Genomic DNA, 26,789 nt, shown 5'->3' with positions numbered 1-26,789 from the left:
TTAAGATTTTCTTAAACATAGCACCCAACAAGCCATCATCACAAGTACATTGATTAACAACTCAACTGTAGGTTAATGGTCTTTTACAACCATACATATCAGCACTTCAGTGGGCTGGCAGTGTCCATCCCTAATTTTTCAAGGTGTACCTGTATTATTATGGGCAGAAATTCAGGTACCTCTATAAATCAGGTTACACAAGTTTCCAAATAACCATTACAAGCTCACTCTGTACGGTGCCAGCTTCCACTCATGCGTATTTGAGAAGTCCTTTTGAAAAGGTGCAAGATTCTTAGGCGTTGTCCCTGCTGTCTGCTTTGGGGCAGGAATGGCAGTGATGTGGCCTGTGATTGACTAATTGTGGTGTGAGCCTTGAGTGTCAGCCCATCCCCTGCTCCTCTCAAGCCAGTAGCACAAGCAAGGCTATTTTTGGGAGGGAGTTCCTCTTCCTCTGCCCCGGTGTACTGTGGCCACAGAGCTGTTTTGAAACAAAGCCTTCTTATTTGTTCCATATTTTAAGCTGAGAAAGTCAGATTCAGCTCAGCAACCCTCTGGAGTTACTCCAGAGACAGGCCTGTCTTACTGAGCTGCTTTTCCAGCCTAACTCCTTTCTCCAATTCAGTGTTTATGTATTGATGATTGCTCTTAGTTGACATCTCTCAGTCCTGTGTTTCAGAGAATCTGTATCAGTATTCTCACCTCTGCCAGAATCCTAATCTGAAGGTTTTTATAAACCTCTTGGCTTTTGCTTCATTGTTTTGTAACTTATTTGCATCTTTCCTCTGTGTTTAACTATGTCATGTAATTACAGCATGTGGGAAAGGTGGCTGAATTGAGATCATACAGGCTATTTATCTGAGGAATTTGTTTGAACTGCTGAAGCAGCTTTGTGCTGCCTGCAGTATCTATTAATGTTCCTGAAATTTGCTGTAGTTTGAGATTGTGATTTGTTTTTATTATAAGGAAATGGCCTCAAGTTGTACCAGAGGAGGTTTAGATAATAGGAAAAACTTTTCCATTGAAAGGGTAGTCAGACACTGGCTGCCCAAGGAAATGGTGAAGTTACCATCCCTAGAACTGTTCAAAAGGCATGTGGATGTGGCACTTGGGGATATGATTTAGTCGTGCTGGTTAATGGTTGGACTTGATGATTTTAAAGGTCTTTTCTAACTTGAGTGATTCTATGAATCTATGGGTTTTTGTTTGCAGGCAATAATAAATAACAAATTATACTAAGTGTTTCAGTTTTTGCATCCTTTAAGGAGATTATTCTTGAATATCAGAGTGATTTTAGAAACTCTTGACCAGGTCACAGATGAGGGCTTTTGGTTCAGGATTTCTCAAATTCTCTACTACTTGGACTTAGTGGATTGATCTTTTAACAAAGACAAAAATCAGCATCACCTTAGTTATTGGCCACTGTTGGGTTTTAATTGTCAGTGTGTCTTAATCTTCATTTCTCATACTCTACAGTTAAAGTTATTCACAGAAATAAAGATAAGGTAATGAAGAATCTATTAGGAACATTATTCTGTTTTGGGGGTTTTTCTTAGTTTATACAGAACTTGCTCTTTAATTTTGTTATTTTCCGTACTGTGTTCTGTATTTGATGTTATTTATGCACATTCTCTTGAATCATTGACTTACAAATAAATATGATGTTAGTGGTTTCTTTAAGCAAGCATAAGATGAAAATGCAAGGCTTATTTCACATATTGTCACAAATGTTTATGACAAACACGATTCTGTAACTGGGAGACATATCCTGACTAGAAGGGAACCATGATCAGGAATATCTTGAAATAGATCAGGATGCTCACAGCCCCTTACAACCTGACCTTGAACATATCCAAGGAGGCAAGGAAGTGGCATTATAACCTTTAGTAACCAGAAATAGAAAGTTGAAGGAGAGAGGAAAGTTTACAATATGTGTTCTATAAAATCATCAAGAAGCACTTAAACAAATGCATTAGTTGAAATTGAGTTCTGACAAGCAGCTTTCAGTATAAGAGACTACAAACAACCAAGCCTGAAATATGTCTCTAACTTGGATTTTCAGTCAATGAAAGTATTTGTTTTCGTGGTGCATGAGGTCTCATCCTCCACAATGTAAAACACTGGCATCTGTTTGTGGAGTAGACTTGTTGAGTTCCTTTTATTTCACTTGGATATATGTAAAAGTTAGATGAAAACATAGTGTAATCTTGAGGATGAGGTACCCAAATACCAGATGGTTTTTTTCAGTGTGAATTTTCTGTTGAGTTGCAATCTGTCATTTGCCAAATTGAAGCAACAAAATAATTAGATCTTTGATTAAATTTTACTTTGAGTAATGTTGGTGAAGGAATAATAACATAAAGTGCAGTGTTTATCCTTGGAACATGATTTTTAGTACAAATATGCTTTATGTTCTTTTCATTTATAGCTTGATACCTTTAGAAATAATATTGATCTATCCAAGGAAAGTGTGAATGATGAAGCAATTATAAACAACACATATAATCCTGAAGAAGAGAGCCCAAGATTTACAAAAAATAAATTAAGAGAGAAAGCGTCAATTGCAAAGAAAATAAACAATGATGTTGTTAGTGGAGAAGAGAACAAGCAGCCAAAGTCGAGCAAGAAGAAAAAGAAATCACTGTTACAAGAACAATTTAATGAGGAGGAAGATTTATATGAAGCTAAATTGGGGAGTTTTGAAGAAAACACTAATGATTTTCCAAAGAAGAAAACAAAAAGTAAATCACAAACAGATGTACCTCATCAGGAAGGTGATAGAAAGATCAAAAATTCCTTGACTGAAGTGAGAAATGTAACTGAATTAGAAGAGGAAGAGCAGCTAATTCAAGCCTATCAGCTGCACATGGCTGAGGAAGAGGCAAATGCAATTAAAAAGAAAATGAGAAAGAAACTTAAAGAACAGATGTCTGAATCTACCTCCATTGTTCAAAGGCATGAAGTTGCACTGAATAATGAAGTGGGCAAAAAGAAGAAAAAGAAGACAGAGCGAGCAGTTTTAAGTGAAGCTGAAACAAGGTAACATGACAAACTGTACACAGTGTGTTGTCTGTGAATCTTTAACAAAATGTTGCATTACAAGATAAGCAGCAGCTTTCTGATAAATTGTTCTTATTTTCTAAGTGATTAACTGGATGATTCTGTTATGAAAAAAAATGGTACTAAATCCTTTCTAAAAAGGTTGTCACAATTAATTTTTAGCTCATGGATTCTTTTTAACATTTTAAAAAATATATTCTTCATTGCTATTTGATGTTTGTTTACTGTGGAACTCAGCTCTTAACTAACTTAAGGTAGTTTTGTGTATGATTTTTTTTTTTAAGTGGTAAGTGATCCAGCAAAAGAGTATTTGTTTAACTCTTGACTTAAATAGTTCTGCAGTTGTCTGGAAATTAGGGGGAAAGGAAAGGGGGACAGCACTGAAAAAGACAAGACACTAATGGGGCTGGGGGTTGTTGTGTTTTCAAGATACACAGCTGATGAGTTGCAGAATTTCAGGTGGATTAATAATGGCAATGAGTAATTGTATCAATATATGCAGTGGACTGTGGCTGCTGACAGTGATCCATTACCTTGCAGTGCAATGTCCCTTTCTGAGCTGCAGCATCATCATCCAGATGAAGGTGGCAATGAAAGCCAGTCACCTGACAGACTATGTGGATCAGAAAGGATGGATAAACAGAAACCTAAAGCCAAGAAGTTTAAGAACAAATCCAGGAAAGGTCTGCCAATAAAATGTTATAATACTGTGCTACTTTGCTGCCCTTTTTGTGGTGCTACAGAAATATTTGTCCATAGTAGTAATATGAAAGTGATTGAGCTATTTGAGTTCTTATATTTCTTAAGTTACTCAATTGTACCTCTGTTCCTCCAATTCTGAAGCTTATTTGTGAGGATGTTTATTTGATAAATCAATCTAAAAATCTTGAAAATTCATTTACTGTAAGTAGTTTTGAGTTGAGATAGAAGTTACTATATTCCACCAGTGACTGTTTACTTTGCTCTAATTTCTAGAAGAAACCATGGAAGTTGCTGCAGAAAATGATGAGGAAATGAAGAATTCGGAAATTTCAACTCAATCTAAATTTGATTTTGGTGATGATCTTGTTTTGGGAGTTTATATCCATAGATCGGATCGACTTAAAATTGATCACTTGGTATCTCATCCTGTGGTTAAAATCCATATTGTTGATCAGAGAAGTGGCTTATATGTGAAGAAGGATTATAGGTGACTTAATAAACTGTTTCTGTTACCACTGATTAGAATAAATAAGTATACTCTTCCCTACAAAATTAAATATGAAAATTAGAACAATGGGATATTTTAAGCTTGTGTGGATGTTAATTTCTATCATAATATGGATATATATTCATGCAACAAATGAGAGTGATCTTTCTCTTTTATTTTTGGCAGTTTTAAATACTCTCTACTGCTGTATTGCTCTTGAGGTTCTCCCAGGGCAGTGATCACAGCACCAAGCCTGGCAGAGTTCAAGAAGTGTTTGGACAGTGCTCTCAGGCACATGGTGTGACTCTTGGGAATGGTGCTGTGCAGGGCCAGGAGTTGGACTTCATGATCCTTGTGGGTCCCTTCCAACTCAGCATTTTTTGAATCTGTGATATTTCCAATGCAGTCCATTCTATGTTCTTCCCAGAGGCAAAATTTCTTAAGTGCCAAAAATACATAAAAGCCAAGAATATGCAAACAAATTCTAGTAGTATAAATAGTGTCTGTCTTTTATATTAAGAACTTTAAAAATCCTTAAATGAAGTTTAGTTCTTTATATTTCTAATTATTTCATTTACTTTTTTCCACTGTCATTTTCCATAATTTTCCTGAAACTAAATTTTAATGGGGCTTAAGCAGTAGACTCCACTATGATCATTATGCATTAATTTGCTAACAGTAAGTTAATTGTTAGGATTTTCAACTTCAGTTTGTAGTTTTTCTATATACATTGCAAATTGCCTTAAATTTTCACTGGACTTAGAAAAAATTGTTATAGAATCAGGCAAATAGTATTTGATATGTTTATTAGCTTTCAGTAATTGAAAATACTGTTTTGTTCAAAGTTGTTTTTTTTAAATGCTCTAACAATTGTAATTCTTTGGAAATGTTCAATCAGCAAGAAGGAAGATTCATCTTATGAACAAGAAGATATAAAGCACATTCTTCCTATAATGACACAACCATGTGACTTTAGAAAGTCAAAATCAGCAATTCCAGAGTGGGAAGAGCAAGTAATATTTAATGAGTGTTTCACTTACTTTATTCAAAACACTGAGGAAAACCCTCAGGTTATCTTGTTTTTTGAGGTAAGATGAAATATTTTGCATCTGATTTGTGCACATTCTGTTTTTTGGTTGTTTCTTCAACAGTATATATTTCACTGGATCAGATGTTTTATTTTAGTTAAAGTGGGTTAATAGCTTTAAGGCACAAAGTCAAGTAGGGATACCAAAAAGTTGTTTTTTATAGGAAATTATCATCTTTTGATAGTAGCAAGGTGTACAAAGCTTTCTTGTAAAATCAGCTCTCAGACTTCTGGGGAAGGCTGGTAAGATATGGTGGATATCACTATTTTCACGTTCTTGAAATCTGAGAAGAGGTTTAAATACAAGAAAATCAAAGGTGGAATTTGTCTGTATGTAGCAGCACCTCATTGTACCAATGAACAAGCTCTTGCGTTATTTCCATTAACATTCTAAACATGTCCCAGTCTTCATAAAGTAACTGTTAATTTGTCCTCCAGTACAATTATGTTTAAAGGAAAAATTTTAGGTTATGTATGCAATGCAAATTTTAACTTAGGCATTCTAATATTTGTACAGAGAGATTCTATAGAATTAGCATAAAAATGGAAACCTAATATAATAAATATTATTCGTTCCTTTTTTTTCCTCTTTCAAATAGATTGAGTATAATTTATTGCCATATGTTTCTTAATGGTTTGTGATGCTTGTAAATGAACATATTTATAGAATTAAAATTCCTTAATTGCTTAACACAAAACTAATTACATTTGTATGTAAAAATTCTTCATGGAAATAATGTTGGAACCAAAAGTATCATTCCACTGAAAAAAGGCTCTTTGACTTCAATGTGGTTTATGAAATATAAGTTTGAAAAAAAGTATTATTCTAAGGCTTTTTTGTATACTATGTAAACTTCCAGGAGTAGCTAAATATGAAAAAATTCAGGTCCCTGACAGAAAAATGGAGACTCATAGGCATCCCTGGAAGTGTTCAAGGTCAGGTTGGATTGGGCTTTGAACAACCTGATCTAGTGAAAAATGTCTGATCCCACGGATCAGAACTCTGATCTTTGAAGGTTCCTTTCAACCCAGACTGTTTTATGACTGATTTGATGACAAAACTAAAAAAGCTAGGAAAGAAAAACTTTTTGACTGACATTTTCCATCTAGATTAATATGCAGCTGGTTTTAGTTGTCAGATTTGTAATCTAAATGATTTCTGAATTATTAGGAAAATTACACATTTTTTTCTTTTTTTATTGAGACATAAAGAGAGCAAGAATAAGGTTTTTTAAGACTAGATTTCTTTCTTAATGGAGGCCATAAATAGTAATATAGATAAAAATATAGTCTAAATAGTAACATTAGTAAATTTTATTTACTGATAAAATAGTAATCAGATAAATGCATAAGATCTGTTATTTCTAATTTCATACTCGTGTGGAAGAAACACTGGTTTTGTAATATCATAAAATTTAAACCTGTTTAATTTAGTGAATTGGCCAAGCATATTTTCAGCAGTTTCTTTTAAATTACCATGAAGTATACATTTATTAGAAATACATTTATATTCCTGCTGATACTTCTAGGTCCTTGATTCTCCAGGTGTGCATGATCTGAGAACCAGTTCTGATGTAAAAATTCAGGAAGGTCGTTACCGAAAAATCTGTTGGGCATTTCTAAAGGTACTGTAAATATTTAAATGAAGAAACAAAATCCATAAATCCTTTTATCTGAAAATCTCTAGCTGTACTAACTAGGAAAGCATTTTAAAATATTTTCAGCAATAAAGATGGGGAAAAAAACCTCCTTGTTTGCTTGGCTGTTCTCTCCTTTTCCTCTTCTTCCACCCCATGAAATCAACACAGTAACAGGCTTGACATTAAAGAGTGGGTTTTTCAAGGAAGTATAGCACATGTAAGATTTTTTGTTTGTTTGTTCATAAATTACAGAAGGTTGTTTTGTGCTTACGTGATTGTGAAGAAAATGACAAATGCACTAATTTCTGTACCACAGCTGTTCTGTATTCTAGTGGCATTTTCAGTTGTCCAGTCTTTGAAAAGACTCCCTAACTTATAGAATGCTTCTCATTTTCAGTTGCAGAGTTTGAAATGCTGTGGCAATTGAGATACAAATGTGCCAAATGTGAGGTATAGGTAATTTAGCCAGCACATATGTACCTTTCTACCATTTTAAGAGACACTTGAATGTGTCAATTAGTTTTCTGAGAGCTGACAAACTTCAATTTCCATGAGGATTGTCTATTTACATCTATGTGTATGTGTGATAATTGACAATCATTGAACAGTCCTCAACATAGAGGAAATGTGAGAAATACAGAAGATAATGGACTGCAGGTGTAGGTGAAGGGATGGGGATCTCCACAGTAATTCAATTCAGAGATTGTTCTGAGCTTCACCCACGGTAAATCTACTGGAATCAGGATCTGCTATCCCGTGTCTGTTAGCAGAGCTGGTAGGAACTGTGCATCCAGGCATTCAGTACAGCCTACTCCTGAACACAGGGAAGAACAGTTTTTCAGCTGATAAATATGAATAAAATTGTTGCCTGTCCTTCATTCTTACTGCATCTGCCTGCATTGTTCTTTCATCTGTATCAGTCAAAGTAGAAATGTCCTGATTCAACACTGATCAGTGTTAATGGCTGTAGGTACTTCTTCTGTTCATTTCAGCAGAGAGGACTCTGTCTCCTCTGAAGTTGGAGAGGTCGCTGCATTGTTGTATATTCTGCTCTGAACCAAAGCCTTACCAATGCCCTTCGTTGCAGCATTCAGAGGACAGATTTGGAAGAAGCTGTTTGTGGACTAGCAGTCCTTTAAGATTTGGTTGGTTTTAGCAAGTAGTAGTTATAAAAAAAAAAAAAGAAAAAAGGTATTGCAGAGGTCTTTCTTTTTTCATAAGGTATTACTGCTGGGGAAGCATCTTGTGAAACTAGGCTGCCATTTAATACTTAATCTTCATTATTTGATCCTGGAGGGATTAAGTACATACTTAGTTCATTATCACTTTTAGAGTTAGGATATTTCTGCAGTGAGAAGTGGATTTCAGAAGCTTATACTGTTAGTTAAGATATTAAAAATTATCAATTACTTTTGTGTTCATCTTTCTTCCTCTTTCCTCTTTTAAATCACCCTTCCAGCTTGTAGGTGCAAATGGAGTTCTAAACGTTGGTGGAAAACTTCGTCTGCAGTTATATTACCCACCTTCAAGGACCAAGTTACATTCAAATGTTGTTGAGGTTTATGACTGGTGGGCAAAGTGTCCTAGAAATCGTTACCCATCGACTTTATATGTAACTGTAAAAGGCCTAAAACTGCCAGATCATGTAAGTTAATGTATAAATAAGACTTTTCTGTAGGAACTAGTACCTAGGTGGAACATGTGAGTCTGTGTTTCTATGCATATATATAAAAGCTGTGCTTACTTGCAATATATAAAATATAGTAAGAATATTCCCTCTCAAGATAGGTGTTTAAAAGTTAGCCCTTCATAGGTATCTTTGAAAAATAGGCATACTTTTTTACCTACATCTTTGAGTATTTTGCCACTGACAGTCAGAAAACTTTCAGAGTACTTTCTTGAAGAATAATGTTCCTTCTTTTTAGCAGAAATTCCATCTTTAAAGTCCCTGAGCTCACACAGGTGTATAAATTCTTTGAGAAAAGATGCAAGTTACTAAACTTTGCTTCCCTGCACCCTCTGGCTGTATTGTGCTGGTTTTTTTTTTTCACAAATGAAAGCTTCTTTAAAAATAGTCTTACACTGGTATGTGCTGAGATGGGCATTCAAGATAAATATGGCATTTACTCTTATGCAAGCACAATATTTTTCTATTATATAATTTCCCATTTGTATTTAGACCTGTAGTAATACTTTCTTTTGCTCGCTTTCATACTATGAAGGGTGGTCTGTGGAAGCCTGGTGAGGTGTGCACCTTCTCAATAGTACATTGTAAGACAATAGTGGAATAATTATAATTTTCACTGACCTTGATAGTTACTAAGAATAGGAGATTATTGATTATTTGAAAAAAATGTCATACCATTTGATTGACACAACTTTGGAAGCTTGGATTACTTTCTGACTTCCTGGTCACTTTAAATGGCATGTTACAATGCAGTTTTCATGTATTAAGCTTTTCCCATATCTGTGTTCCAGATCCAAAAATGCAAGACATTTAAATTAAAAAGTACCTTATAACCTTTTTAGAAATTACATTGTTCACTTTAAAAATATTTTTTCCCTGATACTTAGTTTTGTTTGCCTTAAGGTTGGTCCTTTGCACTCTACGGCAGCTGTTCAACAGGAACAAAATAACACAGCACTGTCAGAGCTCCAGAGAGAAGGATGTGAACCTTCTTCAGAGGAGAAGAAGGAACCATTTAAGTGGTCAAGGTTGCCTGGACAGGTGAAGCATTTTTCTTTAATTTTTAAGTGAAAATAATTTAAATATTTACTATATTTTTATACATATTATAAAGCAAATAATTAATTAAAATAATTAATAAAGATATTAAACAAAACATTAGAAACTCATAGATGGTAAAGGAGACTTAGCAAATATGGATGATTTAACTTATTTTCACCAGAACAGCCAGATATTTTTATCTTCAGAATTCTCTAAGAATTTGAAAGAGTAGGGTTATTTGGGTAATGGAAATAAGACAAGAAGCCAGTTCTCTGATTTCTGCTTGGTTAGAAATATATTTTCTTGACTTTTCTTTTGGTTTGTTGAAGACATTTTTAAACTATGACAGAAAGAGCTTGCATTGAAGAACCACATAGCTGCTGTGGATATTGCCCTTCAGCTTAAACTTAAAATTTAGTTTTGGAGAAAAACCTATTGGGTCCAAAACAGGTAATATGTTGGGAGAAAGTAAAGGGGTCTGTCTAAAATACTACTTCAGTTCTTTGAGATGCTTAAGCTCTGGTTCTGTCTTTAAAAGTCAGATGTTTAAATATAGATGAGGAATGTTAAAATGATTTGGTAGTACACCAAAGATTTGAGTGCCTGTGATTGGGTTTCCAAGTTCACACTGCAGTCATTAGGTTACTAAAAGTTGTGCTTAGACTCTTTAAACAAGTTTGACTTACAGTCTAACTCCACAGCTTACATCATTGATGGTAGGCATTATTAAGCATTTCTTAAGATTAAGGAATTTGTTTCAGTTTAATATTTTAAAGGTTTTTTTAAACTTGTTAATTGTTTGTAATAATGGGACAGAAAGAGATATACATTCATGGGTCCTAGGTTGTGCTGCAGAACCGTCTCTGTTTATAATACATTGAATTTTACTTTGAAATGCCATTAAGATATTATGAGCCTTTTAGAACTCGCACATGCCAGGAGCTACGAGTGTGTTCTATGCATTGGATAGTTAATATTCCTACCAACTGTTCCCTGAAAAGCCAGGCTTGCCGCATTCCCAACAAGCACCTGTTTTCCCTGCGAGGTGGAGATATGGGCTGCTTCTGCATCCGCTTCTCTCACGATGGGAGAACCCTGGCAGCAGCATGTGCAGGAAGGAATGGCTATCCCATTGCTTGTAAGTTTAAATACATTTTGGCTGTTTGCTTATAATCCATGTATTTGGAAATTAAAGGTTAAGGGAAGTTAATTTTTAAATTGTGCTTTTTTAGAGTTTCTAGTTTGTAATTGTGGTTAGAAGATTGTTCTCTGCATTAAAGAGCATTGAGGGAAATGCTCTTTCTGTGTTGATAGGGCTGGAACTGGCTTTTCCTACATGGTTACATATACACAGTTTAGTGGTATGAAATGACACAATTTCTGCCCAGAGGCCTAATGAGAATACTAAATCAGTTTGCAGAAGGAACATAATTTCTGATGATAATGTTTCAAGGAAAATTACATTTTATGCCTCCATCTCACACAGTTTTCATGTAAGTTTTTCTCCTAACCTGTCTTGAAAGTTAGTTACCAGAATGTTACCATTTCCAGACAGACTTCTAGAAGCTGCTGTCTTCCACAGTCCAGTTCAGTCGAAGTACAAACATTCCTTGCAACACAGACTTTTGACTGCTTTATTATAGTAACTTCAGCTGCATAATTCTTAAACTGTGCATAAAAGTTTTGAGATTCAGAGAGAGCAGTATTTTAAGTTTGCACGAAGTAAGTGTTTAAATGCAAGGAACAGTAAATCTAGATTCCTTTTATTGCACAGCCCCAGAAAATTATCTCAGTGTTAAAACATTTCTAAGATTGGTCAATTAGTTGTCAAAATTTTAAAAAGCCCCAGCATAATCCTAATTGGGTTCTAATGATTTAGTGCAAATAAAGTGTTTCTTAAGGGGTAAGACATTTGTGACATCTGTGAACCACTAGATGGAAGTAGATGCTTGCTGTCTATTCATGTCTCGCACTTACTTCATCCTGTTGCCTCAAAATGAGAAGATAAAGAAAATGAGTTGATTTAGACTAGCAGAAAATCAGCCTAAGATTAGACTAAACTTTGGCTCTAGTAGTTACTAGTAGTGTTTGACTGCAAATACTTACAAAACTTCTATTTTTCCATTTCATCTTCCCTAGTGTATGAAATTCCTTCTGGACAGTTCCTGAGAGAATTTTATGGTCACCTTAACATAGTGTATGATCTTTGTTGGTCAAAAGACAATCAATACCTTCTTACTGCTTCCTCTGATGGCACTGTCAGGTCAGTATGATGAAATGTTCTAGCAGATACTTCTAGCAGAAGTTGAAAAGAAAGTGTTCTAATTCAAGGTTTTACTACAAACTGTGCTATAATGTTTTAATTAAAGATTTGATTACCATGTGACTAAAATAATAAAATTGCGATTGGGTTAATCACTTAACTGTATTTACTATTTATAATTTAATTCTATTTGAAACCAAAGTTTTTCAAAAAACTCTAGTGTCTAAATCTACAGTGCAGTAAAAAACTAAAGGAGTTTTTGTTTCAACAAGTCACTGAGACAGTTGTAATATTCTGTTCCTGGAGAAGTTGCCATACCATGAATGCACTATTAAGTTTGCATAACTGAACACTAGGCAGCAAATACAAAATTTAAGATTCACTTTATTTGTGTAAATTTACCAAACTGCATAGATATATGTTGGTGGTGTTCTTTTGCTTTTTTATGCTTAGTAAAGTAATTCAATTTAAACTGCTGTAAATTAATTTTGATACTGTTATTTCTTAAATGGAATCTTCTATATTAAAGTGTACTTCCCTTTAGTGTTAATATTAAAATATTGTTCCATTCGGATTTAAAAGCCAAAACCCTCAAAGTTGTAGATACACATGGAAATATTGTTGAGGCAGTGTACAATTTTATTGTGAGCAACTTCATTGGTTTTCACAGAACTTTTTGAGTTTTTTTAGTCCTCCAGATCCTTGTCTATTTTTTTTGCTATGCAGCTCAGTAATGCTGCAGGCAGTTGCATAATTGAAATGCCAGAAGAATTGTTAAATGATATATTGTATGTGTGGAACTGTTTTAGGGTTTTTTTGCTGCTTGTATGTAGGCATAAAAAGAGTGTGTTGAGAGTTCAGCATATATTTTTTAAATTTGGGAGTGGATTAAGTAAGAATTTTTTATATTGAGGTAAATATAAATTTCAGTCTTTTATATTGCCTATAAGAAGGCTGAGCTGTTCCTCAATTCTTGAATTTCTGGCAGCAAGTTGAAACTGCAGTGGTCTGTCTCATTTTCTGTGTGCTGTGTACAGTCACTGTACGAGTTATTAGTTCCTGTATTTGTTGTGGGTTGCCTTCAGCTCCTTAAGAAGTCCCAGCACTTCACTGCTTTAAAATAAAATACTTATCAGTTTATTATTTAGATTATCTCAAACTGAGTTAAGGTAACATAAGGTAAATTCATGAATTTATGTGAATTCTTCTTTATATAGTGTTCTGTATTATCCTGAAGCCTTCCCAAGGTTTAGTTGCACATTATTTGTAAGCAATAAATTAATTTTATTTTTTTAGATTAAAACCATTCTAAAAGATAGGTAAACTCCTTGTGACCTTTCTGCATCAAATTGCAAATTAATTGCTGCACTCAAACGGGTTGCAATTTTGGTTTTAAGTCACCTCTGAGTAAGCTTAGAATTATTCAATAGCCAGCAGAAGTGGTTGCCTCAACTGGAGGGGTGCCACTAAAAATTCAGTAACATTTTGTAACTGAGAACTGTGTGTAATGTGCTACCCACCTGTATTTAGTTATGCAGGTACTGTTTTATTCTTTATGGACTCATCTTTGTGGAGGCCTCACTAATAAAATGCATGCCATCAAATAAAAAACACTAAGAAAAATCTGATCTTAAAGTTATGGGTGGCAAAGGATAGGGAATAGATTAATAGTAAGAAGGGGATTTATGTGATGCAATCATCCTTGAGATCATGATCACTGTGTGGCTGGTAATCATTACTCTAAAAATTTCTGGGATTTTTGTTTCTATTTAGTGACCCTAAGTGTTCTTTTATGACTATTCTTGTTCCAACATTGTTTTAAATGAATGATACCTCAGAACAGCTTAATTTGGTTGTAACTCCTGAAAGAAAGAAAGTAATTCATTCCATGGATTTCTTTATGAGTATTTTAAAATGAGAAATATATCCATTAAGTGAGTAAGTAGTCACTAATTTGCTTTGAAGACTGAATAGTAAATTTTTCTTAGTTCTTGTTAGAAAGTACCATATTAAAGGATTAAATAGAGGTGAGACAATTTGCTGGAAAGAACAGGTATTGTTAAGTGTTTGCAAGCATTTGCCTCTAGACCCAGTAGCACAGAATATGGCATGAGTTACACCTGTGTGTATGACTGCTTTATGCAGTAGAAATTCTAACTTGGTTTCCTTTTAGAATGTGGAAAATAGAAATGAAGGCAGCATCTGCTATGAGAGTTTTCCCTCATCCCTCATTTGTCTACACTGCCAAGTACCACCCAGTTGCTGAGTTGTTGGTTGTGACAGGATGTTACGACTCAGTGATTAGAATCTGGAATGCAAATGTGAAAGAAATCCATGGGCAGCTGCTACAGGAGCTTGATGGCCATAAAAGTTTCATCAACACACTTTGTTTTGATGCAGAAGGTATGTAGCTAATATTGCTTTTACAAATAGTTGTCTTTCCAATTAAAGGCCAACTTGAATGTTGCTATTTTTCTTTACTTCGTGGAGGCAGTCTGTTCTTCTTAGGAAGAAATTATTTACTGGGAGAGTGCTGAGACTGGAACAGGTTGCCCAGACAGATTGTGGCTGCCCCATCCCTGTGTCCCTCCCCATTTCAGGGAGGTCAGAACTAGATGATTTTTAAGGTTCATTTCAACCCAAATCAATTTATGACTCTTTAATAAGGAAAATGAGGCAGTAGTAATTAGATTGTGAGAGTTTTAGCACTAAATTGAAGATGTGGGAAGGTGATGAACTTTTCAATATTGACAGAGAAGAGGAAACACAGAGAGAAAAGGACAGAGGTTTGAACATTGTGGATCATGTTAACTGGTAGGTTAACAGCTGGAAGGGAATTTTGTATTGATATGAACTAGTGGAAGAGGAGTTGAAAATGGGTGAAAATTAAAGTTTGACTTTTTCTAGTTTTAGACTTTATAGTTAGGTAGCTCAGTTTAGTCACTTGAGTAAGTACTACAGAGAGAAAAGCTGTATTTTTACAAAGAATAAATATTTGTGCTTAAGGACCAAATGTTGGGAAACACTACTTATTCTAGTTCAAGGTTGTCTTAGTGAATGTGTAAGTAAGCATTTAGCTATCATGTGAAGCTCATTGAGCTGTAAATGCTCACTTTTTGCTGGTTTTAGAATATGAATAAAAATGAAAAAAAATTAAAAGTATATTCTGCACCTCAGTATTTAATGTATATGCTACATCCAGATTTATGGTGTCAGCTTATGTCATGCAATATGACCAAAATGCATTTGCAATGACTATATTATATTATAGCAAAAGAGATGGAGACATTTGTATTTGCCTATTCAGAAAAATGAGAGAACAAAAGGTTGTTTTCCTGTTTTGTGATTATTGTTTTATAACAAAATGGTGTTTTGTGTGTGTGGTGTTTTATTTGCAACACATTATTTCTCAGGGCACCACATGTTCTCAGGAGATAGTTCAGGACTCGTAATAGTTTGGGATACACCTGTCAAAGAAAGTCCTCCACACCTTTTTCAACACTGGAAGATCAATAAGGTAAGCAGGTTTCTTAAACTAGCATTGCAATTTTTATGTGAACTCTTCCAAATCTTGTAATCTGATTTGAATTAAGTTTTTTAAAGACATTACCTTTTGTTTAACTGCAGAGGTGTATTTTCTTTATAGAAAAGCTTGTACAATGTGCAGTGATTCACTGGTTTAATTTTTTTTAATTGTTTTGCAACTTAATTTAGTTGGGCACTGGAAGAGGCTCCTGAGGAAAGTGATCACACCACCAAGCCTGAGAAAATTCAGGAAGTATTTGGACTCTGAAGGCACATGGTGTGATTCTTGTTGTTGTCCTGTGTAGGGCCAGGAGCTGGCCTTTGATATTCATAGTGGGGCCCTTGCAACTAAGAATATTCTAGGATTGTGTTTTGGTTTTTTTCTATATAAAAGATGAAAATTCTTGAGATTTGATAGCACTGTTTTAACAGGTAAATGCTCTCTAGAGACAAAATGGACCACAGGCTTTAAAAAATATTTGTTCATACCTTAGTGCCCTCATATTCAGAATCAGCCTCATGGTGGTAAAAAGTTTATGTCTAGGATGTAATGCCTTAATATAGAAACAAACTTCTTCTTCAACCAAGAAAATGAATTGAGCAGAAAAAGAATAATGCAAGAGAAAAATGGACAATAATGTGTAAAAGCATGAGTTTTGAAGCACAAATTTATATAACTTTCTTTATTCTCTATCTTTCTGTAGGAAATAAAGGAAAATGATATTAAAGGAACACCAATAAATCATTTGGAAGTGCATCCGAATGGAAGGCATTTATTAATCCATGCCAAAGACAGTACCCTGAGAATTATGGATCTCAGAATGTTAGTATTTTTGGTGACAAATTTGTATTTTCTTTACGCTTTAAAATTTACATGGGCAAATAAAATACCATAAATGTATTAGTTGTGTAGCTGGGGAGAAAAAAGATGTCCTGATAATCAAGGATAGAAATATTAGGGTTAGGAAATGGTTTCAAAACACTATTGTATTATAGACATTTTGGGTGATATTGAGTAAGTATTTCAGAATAGAATATCTAAAAATTACTAGATTGCTTGGGAGTCTAAAGTGGCATGAAGAAGACAGTGTTAATCTTCTAAAGAATCCCTTTTAAAGTGCAATCTGGGCATGAAAAGAGTTTGGAAGTGGTAACATTTATATGTTAGTTTTGCATTTTTAAGACTCTGAGAAGGATATTTTGATAATGAAATGGAAGATGATTGTCATAAATACTAAAAAATGAATGATGTACATATCATGGTTTATTAAGCAGGCTGTAGGATAGTTTTACAGTTTTTGATGGTTTTCTCATTCTTAATTGGTATAAGCATGATCTTTTAAGAACAAACAAAAATAAAAAGCGAGGAGATTATACACTCACTTGAGTTTGATTTTGGAGAATGACCAGCTCAAACCAATAACCAAATCACAACAGCATGCTACTCAGAGCTTTATACAATTGGATTTTTAATATCTTGAAGGATAAAGATTTTGCAACTTCTGTGAGCAACATGTTCTAGTGTTCATTCACCCTTAAAATAAAAAACTTTTTTCTTATTTTTCTACAGAATTAGTTATATTTCAGTTTTTCTCTCCTCTCCTTTCATTGTGTGGGAGTGACCAGAGTCTCTCACCAGTCGTGTACATATGTTGATAAGATGCACTTGGACATTCTGTTCTGGAAAGTCACATTAAAGATATGAACAACTTTTCTAAAATGTTTCATCCTTAATTTCATAGATTTCTTTCCACCCTTCACCACACAGAAAATCCCTGGAGGTATTTAAAAGATGTGTGGATATGTCCCTTTGGTGCATGGCTTGCTAGTGGACAGGACAGTGCTATGCTAACAGCTGGGCTTCATGATCTTGAAGGTCTTTTCCAAACTGAGCAATTCTGTTATTGTACTGGGCTGAGTGTTTGAACTAGCTGAGGACTTTACTGTAATATGGTGAACTTTTCTCTTTTACTGCAAATGATAAATTATGATGACCATGCTAGAAGCTAAACTGTCCACTCAGTCAAAACATGAAATTGCTGGATTAAGAGAGGGAACCTGTAGTTTTTGAGGCAGTGTTATTCTGTTGCTCTTCTTTCTGAAACATGCAGAGTTTTAGTTTGAGAGGGAAGGATGGGTATGCATATTAATCTCTAAGAAAAGGTTTAATACAGGGTGCAATTTCACAATTATTTTAAGCAAATAAGGTATACCATCTCCTACAATCTCCCACACCTTCGGCCGTGTATTCCTAGCATTTCTTTTTTATCATCTCTAGAGATCTTTTCATGTGGGGCAAGTCAGATCAGTGAACTGATCCAACTAAAAATTAGCCTACGAATACAAATGATTAATTTTCATTTTAATCAATTATCTGGTCAAACTCATCTGATAGTTGCCCAAACACTAGAGAAGAAATGAGGGAGAGCCTGGGAAAATAAGGGTGGAGAGGACACCACCACACTGCTACTTTGACCACAGCCCACAGTTACATTGACTTAAATCTATCAATAAACCACAGGGTCAGATAGCCAGCGGTGATAATTTTACACGTCAGCATTAACTGTTCATGCCCTGCATGAGAAAAGAGGGGGTGGAGGTCACAGATGAACACAATTCACTTTGATTGACAGCTGGTTGCTCTTAACTTTCATCTTTCAAAAACTTGCTTTTTTGATCTTTTTGGATAATGCTGCTGTTCTGTCACTTAGGTATGTGATCAGGGATTTGGTTTGGTTCTGTCCTCACCTTAGGGTTTCATATGAAGGTTAGTTTTACATCTTGCAGGACTCTTCTAATGACATCTCAGAGATACTATCTTTTTTTATTCATACAGCTAAAACTCTTATTTGGGCTAATATGGTCTTTCACTGAGATCATTAAAGCTTCCTTTTCTCTTACTTGCCAAATAGAATTTAATCTAGAGTATATTTATTTTAAGTACTGTTTAAAATAATTTTCCCATCGTACTAAATGTACTGCACTTCTCCCAGCTTTTGCAGTAACAAATGTGAAATCATACTGACTTCTATCCTTGAGAGCTGTGGTGGCTTATTGCTGTTCTTTTTGCCTCAAATTCTGCATTGTACTGCTGCTGGGTTAGTCTTCATGTTGAGCTTTGATATATTTTTCCAGGCTATGCCTCGTGTTTAAAATAGCCTCTTACAAGCTGATTTATGCTTCTTTCCATCCTTTTGTGGATTCTCTCCTATGTGATGCCTACAGTCTGTTTGACAGTAGATCATTATTACTGTGCTGACCAATAGTATTTCACTGAAAGAAGATTAGGATACCTAAGTTGCAAAATAATATTCTACATATTAATAATAAATCAACATTTATGTCTGAAATTCATTGATTCTACTGCTGGTTTTCTGACCAAGGAGGAGACATTAGTCTGACAAGCTGAAGATAGCTGCTGCATAAGTTTAATCATTCAAGCTCAACAAGCATAATGAAAACTTTCCTGACAAATCTTGGAGTAATAGTGCCAATTTCCCTGTTTTTTTGCAAAACCCAGGATCAAGATAATGCAAATTACTGCATCTCTATCTGTTCTCTAGATCTGAGGATTTCCTTTTTCTGCTGAAAGACAAGGATGTATATTTTCATCTGTACTGTCAGGTGCATTATGAAGGTTAGGGAAAATAAAAGGTGAATAAGTACTGCACTCTGCAAAAAGTGTGTGCTTACATATCTGTTTGGGATGCAAGGTGTACAGATTTTTCTGAGGAGTAGAGGGGGAGCTGACACTTAAAAAGTTACATTGCCTATGCTGAATATATCTTCTGTATTTGCAAATTTTCTTTAGCTTGGCGACAAAGAAATATGTTGGTGCCACAAATTACAGAGAAAAGATTCACAGCACCTTAACACCATGTGGTACATTCCTGTTTTCAGGAAGTGAAGATGGAAAGGCTTATGTTTGGAATCCAGAAACAGGTAACTAATTATTTTATGGGCTTAAGCCAAATTGTAAAAGCTGAGGGGCAAAGGTTTTTTAAAGTTTATTGAAATACTTTTAATATGGAATAAAACTTTAGTAAGATGTCCTTGAATCCTGAAACTTTAGCTCCACCTTTTAAATAGCTGTTATTAATCTCTGAGATTTAATTCTCTAGAGGAAATTAATAGAGGTAGTGTTTCTAATATCCAGCATGACTGGAGCACCTGAGGCTCAGCTTTTTGTATACTGCAATACTTTCCGTGTGGTGGGGAATCTTGAGATGGCATGCACAAAAGATTTTTTAGGTCAGGTAAGTTTTCTGTTGAGTTGTTTAGATTTGAGAATCAGACTCATGTTCAGAACCACTTCATCTCTGTGGTAGGTGGTCAGAGACTGAATATTTTTGGTGTGTGGTAGATAACGTTTCTCTGTGAATTAGTCCCCAAGCCAAGGAGTTTCAAAATAGCTACCCAAATCTTTTGGCTAAAATGTGACAAAAATGTAGGCTAGATTTTCTTCTACAGGAGGTAAAAGAAACAAACAAAAAAAAAAAGAACAGAAAGTAGCAGAATGCCATATTGGACTTGATGACATTATATTCTGTCTGTAATTGTGATCTATATAATTTTTTGAAATACAGAAGTAAATATTTTGAAAATGGCAGATAACTAACTGGTCTGTTTTGAATTTCTTTCCATGTTTCCTACTATGTTAGCTTGTGTCTCTGCAACTACATAATTTGCCTGAAAACTTTAAAAACAATAAAAGGAAGGAAGAACTTTGTTATTAGTATGCTTTTATTGGATTTTGACTTCTGTTTACACACTGTATTTGCATTTATAGTGCCATCAGCTGAAGAGCTAATTTTATTTATATTTTTTAATAATTCTCTGCTCAACTTTCACTCCTGTTATCAGTATTATATAGCTGAAATCCACAAGTAAGATGCTATCTTTGTACAATGCAAGCACAAACAAATACTGTGGAACGCCACCTTTCCAGAATGTGCTTATCAGAACAAGAGAACTCATCTAACCTGGTGCATCCTCCTCTGGCATTTCCTGCAGCTATTGCAACAGCATTAACTTTTCTGACTTACTGAGTAACTTAAAAGCATGCAGTATTTCCTTTGCCTTGTGCCAAAATATTACTTTTCAATCAGGAAATTGACTAAAAACCATTTATTTAGTGGTAAACACTGCAGTAATACAATATTTAACCAACTGTTATTTTGTTGTATATAATGTTTTGAATATTTTTCCATGGCATTAGTAAACTCATTTCATTTCTGCAGGAGATCAGGTGGCTATATATTCTGACCTCTCCTTCACATCTCCACTTCGTGATGTTGCCTTTCATCCACATGAACACATGGTGTCTTTTTGTGCCTTTGGTCAAAACCATCCAATACTTGTATACATTTATGATTATAAAGGTACTGTACAAATTTTTTGATACTTACCTGTAAGTATTTTATTTTTGGGAGCAATTTGTTAGTATTTGTTATTCTTTTGAGAAAAAAGGAAAGCACTCATTTGATGATAATGCAAATCTTTTTTTCTGGGAGATATCAAAACTGAATGTAACATGATCCTATACAATCTGTCCTGTGTGATGTTCTATGTGACACTGTTTTAAACCAGGGTTTTGGCCAAGCCAAAAATCACCAGGGGTCCCTTGAGTTTTTTTCATGCTCTGTGATTTTTGAAGCACTTTATCATATAAAGGCAGCATCCTACAAAAACCCTATTTGCACTATGAAGGTGGATTATGGAGCTAGAAAATACAATTATTTGGAAAACTAATTAGTAGCTTAATTGGAATCTGAGTAGTTTGTGCCAGTTACATTACAGAATAATGTTGAGGAGCTGTATAGAAATAAATGAGATTGTATAGACTTCTAATAAATATCTGTTACAGCTGTGATGTCATAATGGCAAAGATATATTTATTCCCCATGTTATATGAGAAGATAGTAATAAGTGCTAACTTTGAATATTGATAGTTATAAGTATCTTTGAAGTTTTGGTATACAAAATAAGATTCAGATTGTGCTTTGCAGACTTTTTTGATACTTGTATTTAATTAAGGACATTTGCATCTAGAGAATTAATGTGTTAATATGAATGATGCAGAAATTTTTGTATGAGTTACATTTGCAGAACTGTAAAGCTAATCCTGTCTTTATACACTGGCTTTTTAAGTAACATGTGGTAATAGGATTACTCATATAAAATCTTAGTGTAGGTTATTTGTTGAATTGGTTGACTTTTACAGAAACATTTTTTGGAATGACTTTGCAATCAATATTCAGTGCTGTTCTTCAATTAAGTAGAATATTGGTATTTTATAAAAAATGAAATTTTTGAGGGTGAAGGGTTTCTTCAGAATTTTTTGATTGCTGAGCAGACAGTGAGACTTACAAAACTTAACATAGTGGTTTGAAATATATAAATGTGTGCATACACATCTAGAGATCACACAGCACAGTGGTAGTTTTTTGTGTCTTCTGACTTAACTGGTGATAGTAAGATTTTGCATAGGTTGTGGTCTTCTTTTGTGTTGTTGGTTACTATCTTTTTGTTCCTTTTTGGTTAAAAGCACCCTCTTTGCTTTCAGAAAGTAATGCTATTCTGCCATAGCATTGAAAGAGTTAAACATATAGTAATATTAATTTTAGTCACTGACACAACTTTTGAGACTCTGACAGCATGTATTTTATGTACACCAACAGTTTTATTAATATCCTGGGCAGAACTTTCATGAATAATTCTTTTAACCTTTGTTGGCTTGAGACCATAGTACAAAGAATTGCAAAAGTCAACTTGTCAGCCAGTGTGTCCTGTGCCTGTATAATATGTCTGCCAATTTATGAAATATTGTTCAGACACCATAAACTCACTTGAACTAGGCTGAAAAAAGTGTGAAATGTCACTGACTTGAACTCAGTGCAGGCTTTATGACTTTATTGCCTTTGAAAAATTCCTTTCTCTTCCCACTCTTTCCCCCACCCAATGCCAATATTACTGCATGAGGGATACTGCTGTTTATAAGCAATATAAAAATACCAGTTCTGTATGAGAGATTATTGAACACAACTGGAGTGAGATATTGTGGTCAGAAAAGATAGGGAGAAAAGTAGTAGTAAGGGTGAAATTTTATGTCACTTTCAAGTTTTCCCTATAGCACTGTTGGTACAGTTTCTAATGGTGTTTGCTGAATACATGTCTGGCAAAATGACTGTGATCCTTCAATTCTTCTTCCCATGGCAATGTAAGGCTTCACCTAAGACCTTAATATTGATTATTTCTACAGTTGCACAACAGGAAGCTGAACTTGTAAGAGATCTCAGTTCATCACTTACCACAGCTGCACCAAGAGGGCCACACTTCTTTAGCAGTTTTTCTGAAATTCCTGTGCAAAAAAACTCAGTGATGTCTCCAGCAGATCAGTTTGTCAGTGTTGCAAGAGCATCAATGAGAATGCAGAAGGTGAAACAAAAACTCGATTCTGTTGTGGTAAGTCAAATTTAATTAATTTCAGAAGTATATAGTCTTTCCATATTATGGAACTGGTATAGTTAAAAAAACACATATGTGTTGTCATGGCATCTGGTGTTTCGAAATGGATACATCTCTTAGTTATACTAATTGCATGTATAAGTAGCTCTTAAGAAAAGAGCAATCATAAAAATCTTAATTTTGTTTTTCTACTGATGACAAGGGATTTTTTGTGCTAATGCCCATTGCTGTTTGTCCATTTATGTGAAATCAAGGATCCATAGATCATTATGGCTGAGATTCCTATCCACCTTAAAAATTGTATGTGGCATAAATAGTAGGGGTTTTAGGAAGCTGCAGGTTTGGGAGGAGGGCATGCCCTGTTTCAAGCGAGCTCAGTGAAGGACAGTATGGACCCACTGCATAGCTAAAACTGGAACAAAATAGAATATGGCACCTCTGGGAAAACAGACTTAAGAAAGGTCAGAACCTACTAGAGACAAGAAACACCACAGCAGAGGAGAAATGCAAAGGAAAATGTGTCAGTGGGCACACATGCCTCCCTACAGGAGGAGGGATATAAGGAGGCATGTGTAATGAGGAGGTGTGAAGGAGGACACAGAGGGAGGCACGAAGGTGATGCAAGACACACAAAACAATACAGAAATGGAAATACAGGGGAAATAACAGAGTAGGCTTGAAGGGAAAGAGAAGAATTACACGAGGACACAGAAAAGAAAACACAGATGATGATACACCTCCAGAGGGATGGCAAACCAAGGAAGAATCCATGCTGGACAGGTGCAGTCCCTAAGGAGATGTTGTCTGGTGGAGGACCCATACTAAAGCAATTGCAAGGAGCCAAAAATAAGAGTCAAAAAGAGCAAGTCACTATGAACTAACCTCACTCTACTGCTTCACTCGTCCATCGCCTTTCCAAAAGGGTTGAGTGTAATGTAATGTTTAAAGAAAGGAGACTGAGGATTAGAAAGGAGAAAAAAGAGGTGTCTGAAGTGAAGACAGACAAAGAAGGATGAAAAGTGTTTTCTTTGGTTGGGTGTTTTACTATTTGTCTTGTTTCTCAATACCCAAATTGGTAATTAAAGCTTTTGTAATTGGCAATAAATCTAATTAAGTTAAATTTCCCAACTTGAGACAATTTTGCATGCAACAAGGATACAGAATGTTCCTGAATAGCACTGTGAAGTTATAATTACTTTTCACAATGACATGAACCGCATTTGAATTTGCATTTACTGCTTTCCATTTTGAAGTACTTTTGAGTACTTGTAGATGTTTTTAAATGTAGTTTTAGGTTTTGTCTGCATTAATGAGTAGTGAATCACAAAAGAAGCAGATGAGTAGATGAAAGCAGTTGTTGCTGAGGTTGCTGTAACTACTGCCATCATGCTTTAGGGGTTTTACTTTGGATTAGATTTAGTCTGGTTCCTTGGCTTTGGCATCCCAATTAGGCCTGAACTTTAAAACTGTCTGGAAGAAAGTTATCCCACAGACCTTCACACAGCCCACAGATTTGTGAACTGTGAACTTCCAGTGAACCCCTTCATGAAACAGCACATGGTAGCTCTCATGGATAGCAGTAGCATGCTGCTGCTACTTTTCAATTACACGTGGCCTGACAAAAGAAATCAAACCTTGTTTCTATGTAATGCTCATTCTATTCCTGCTCAGGTATAAAGTGAGCACTGGTGCCTCACTTGGTGTTGTTTATCAGGGAAAGGCACAACATGGAGAGAACGGAGCATGTAGCCTTTTGTCTGGGACAAGTACTCCAGGAACATACTCCAGAATAAATTCTTTTTTGTTCTGGATGTCTGGTCATATGAAGATAAAGGTGGGGTTAGAGAATTTATGAGTCTTTGTCATTGCAACTGTTTACTCCCAGATTAACCAGTGATTCTGGACTGTGGAAGACAAATCTGGTTTAGCAGAAGCACATGGAAGTTCCATGTTAGCATGTGACTAGATGAAATAGATAAGCCTACAACTGTGTTTGGGAGAATTACTTTCAGCCACTGGAGTTTTGTAACCCTAGATTTCCACTGAATGGTTTGGGATGAGTAAATCCATTGTGAGCACAGTAATGACCTGTGTTTTTGACAGCATCCTCCAAGCCCTTTACCCATGTGGAAGATGTCAAAAATTTCATCTGTCTTCTCACTGTGTGAATTCCAAACTGTACAGGATGATGGTTGATATCTCTCACATAGCAGTAGTGATTGTAAACACTGAGAGTGCTTCATTGCAGGGCTTTATGAACCACTGAGATATTGGGGAGGAGATTTATTTGAAAGGAATCTTGATGCTAATCTTTTCAGTGATCCAACATGAAACTCAGAGAACAGCGGTAGATACTTTTCAAGCAGGGATAGGATCATTTTTTATTGATTTACCAGATTTTGGACAGCCCCAGAATAAAATATAAAACATTAAAATTTAATATTTCTACTACTTTGCAATTGGAAATTAGTTTTAATGTGTGTGTAATTCCCTTTCTCAAATGAAAAATTATGCAAATTTGTAAGTGCAGGCTTTGGTGGAAGGCTTATTAGAATGCACACTCACATGAATGGTTTGCTAAAGTGCTTGTCAAAGTAGGACTCTTAAGTTGCCACTCAACCACATGTGTGAGAATGTGCTAATATTTCTGGGAACAGACAAGTGAAAATGGAGAAAGATGACTTTAGGAAACCACACAGAGGGTGGCTTGTTGCCCTGTGGTTGAGTTGGAACATTAAAAATCCAGATGAGAACACAGGTGTTACCTTGTATGTATTTCACAGAATCATAGAATATGTTGAATTGGAAGGAACCTCCAAAGATCAACTCCAAGTCCTGGAGCTGGATAGCACCAACCCCAAGAGTCACACCTGTGTCCGAGAGCATTGTTCAAACACTTCTTGAGCTCTGTCAGGCTGGTGCTGTGACCCTGGGGAGCCTGTTCCAGTGCCCAAACACCCTCTAGGTGAAAAATCTTTTCCTGATACTCAACATGAACTTCCCCTGACACAACTTCAGACCATTTTCTCAGGTCCTGTCACGGGTCACAACAGAGAAGAGATCAGTGCCTGCCCCTCCTCTTCCCCTTGAAGAAGTTGTAACTGCAATGGATCTCCCCTCAATCTCCTCAGGCTGAACAGACCAAGTGACCTCAGCTCCCCCTCTGGGCCCTTCACCATCTTTGTTTCTGTCCTTTGGACACGCTTTAATGTCTTTCTTACATTGTGGCACCCAAAACTGTCCCCAGCATTTGAGGTGAGGCTGCTGTAGTACAGAGTAGTCCTGGTCTTCGGGTCATGTTTCCATGCCCTTGTCACAGACATTTAGGAAATACCATGTTGGGACAAGGATGGTGGCACCATACCTTGTAGACCTGGCCTAAGGTCACGCCTGGAGTCATGTTTTATGAGACAAAGGTGCTGGAACACACAAACAGCAAATCTGCCAACATGGGGTCTCTGGTCTTAACATGTGTCGATTTACCAGCTTAGCTACTGGATTTAAAACTAACTTTAAAGTGTAGAGTTTGGGGTTCTGTGACTTGGATACAGGATTGGAAAATGTTACGTCAATACGTGAAAGTTTGAGTTAAGTTAGATCGATAGAATACTCTGATCCTGTATTACCTTGGGTTCTTTGTCTTATGACCCATGCCCCTTTCCAGGTCCCGTTAGAACCAACAGCTTTTTTAATTTTCTGTTTTTCTTCTTTTTACCTAAATATGAACCTTAATATATGATATATAAATTGTTTCTTTCCTTCTCTTCTGCAGCATTGCTGTTCTCATTAACTGAGAAATTAGAACCAAGAGTTGACTATTGTGCTAAAGCTTT

The 26,789-nt window shown here is 35.4% G+C and overlaps 1 protein-coding gene across 3 annotated transcripts in view; it reads left to right on the top strand.

Moving 5' to 3' along the window:
• Positions 1–26,789, top strand: part of AHI1 (Abelson helper integration site 1) — an 88,983-nt gene that overhangs the window by 8,566 nt on the left and 53,628 nt on the right. For all 3 annotated transcript variants that reach the window (XM_079298873.1, XM_079298874.1, XM_079298875.1), the window contains exons 4-18: positions 2,426–3,036; positions 3,598–3,740; positions 4,033–4,246; positions 5,145–5,334; positions 6,863–6,958; positions 8,433–8,618; positions 9,564–9,701; positions 10,707–10,839; positions 11,841–11,964; positions 14,138–14,367; positions 15,378–15,481; positions 16,194–16,312; positions 19,301–19,431; positions 20,730–20,870; positions 22,751–22,953. In XM_079298873.1, the coding sequence (XP_079154999.1) occupies positions 2,426–3,036; positions 3,598–3,740; positions 4,033–4,246; positions 5,145–5,334; positions 6,863–6,958; positions 8,433–8,618; positions 9,564–9,701; positions 10,707–10,839; positions 11,841–11,964; positions 14,138–14,367; positions 15,378–15,481; positions 16,194–16,312; positions 19,301–19,431; positions 20,730–20,870; positions 22,751–22,953 (2,763 nt within the window). The remainder of the gene's footprint in view (positions 1–2,425; positions 3,037–3,597; positions 3,741–4,032; positions 4,247–5,144; positions 5,335–6,862; positions 6,959–8,432; positions 8,619–9,563; positions 9,702–10,706; positions 10,840–11,840; positions 11,965–14,137; positions 14,368–15,377; positions 15,482–16,193; positions 16,313–19,300; positions 19,432–20,729; positions 20,871–22,750; positions 22,954–26,789) is intronic.

Source organism: Erithacus rubecula (assembly GCF_903797595.1).
Source record: "Erithacus rubecula genome assembly, chromosome: 2".
In the NCBI taxonomy this organism is placed as follows: domain Eukaryota; kingdom Metazoa; phylum Chordata; class Aves; order Passeriformes; family Muscicapidae; genus Erithacus; species Erithacus rubecula.
Note: the sequence above shows the minus strand (reverse complement) of the source record. Positions and strands in the feature narration are given on the sequence as shown.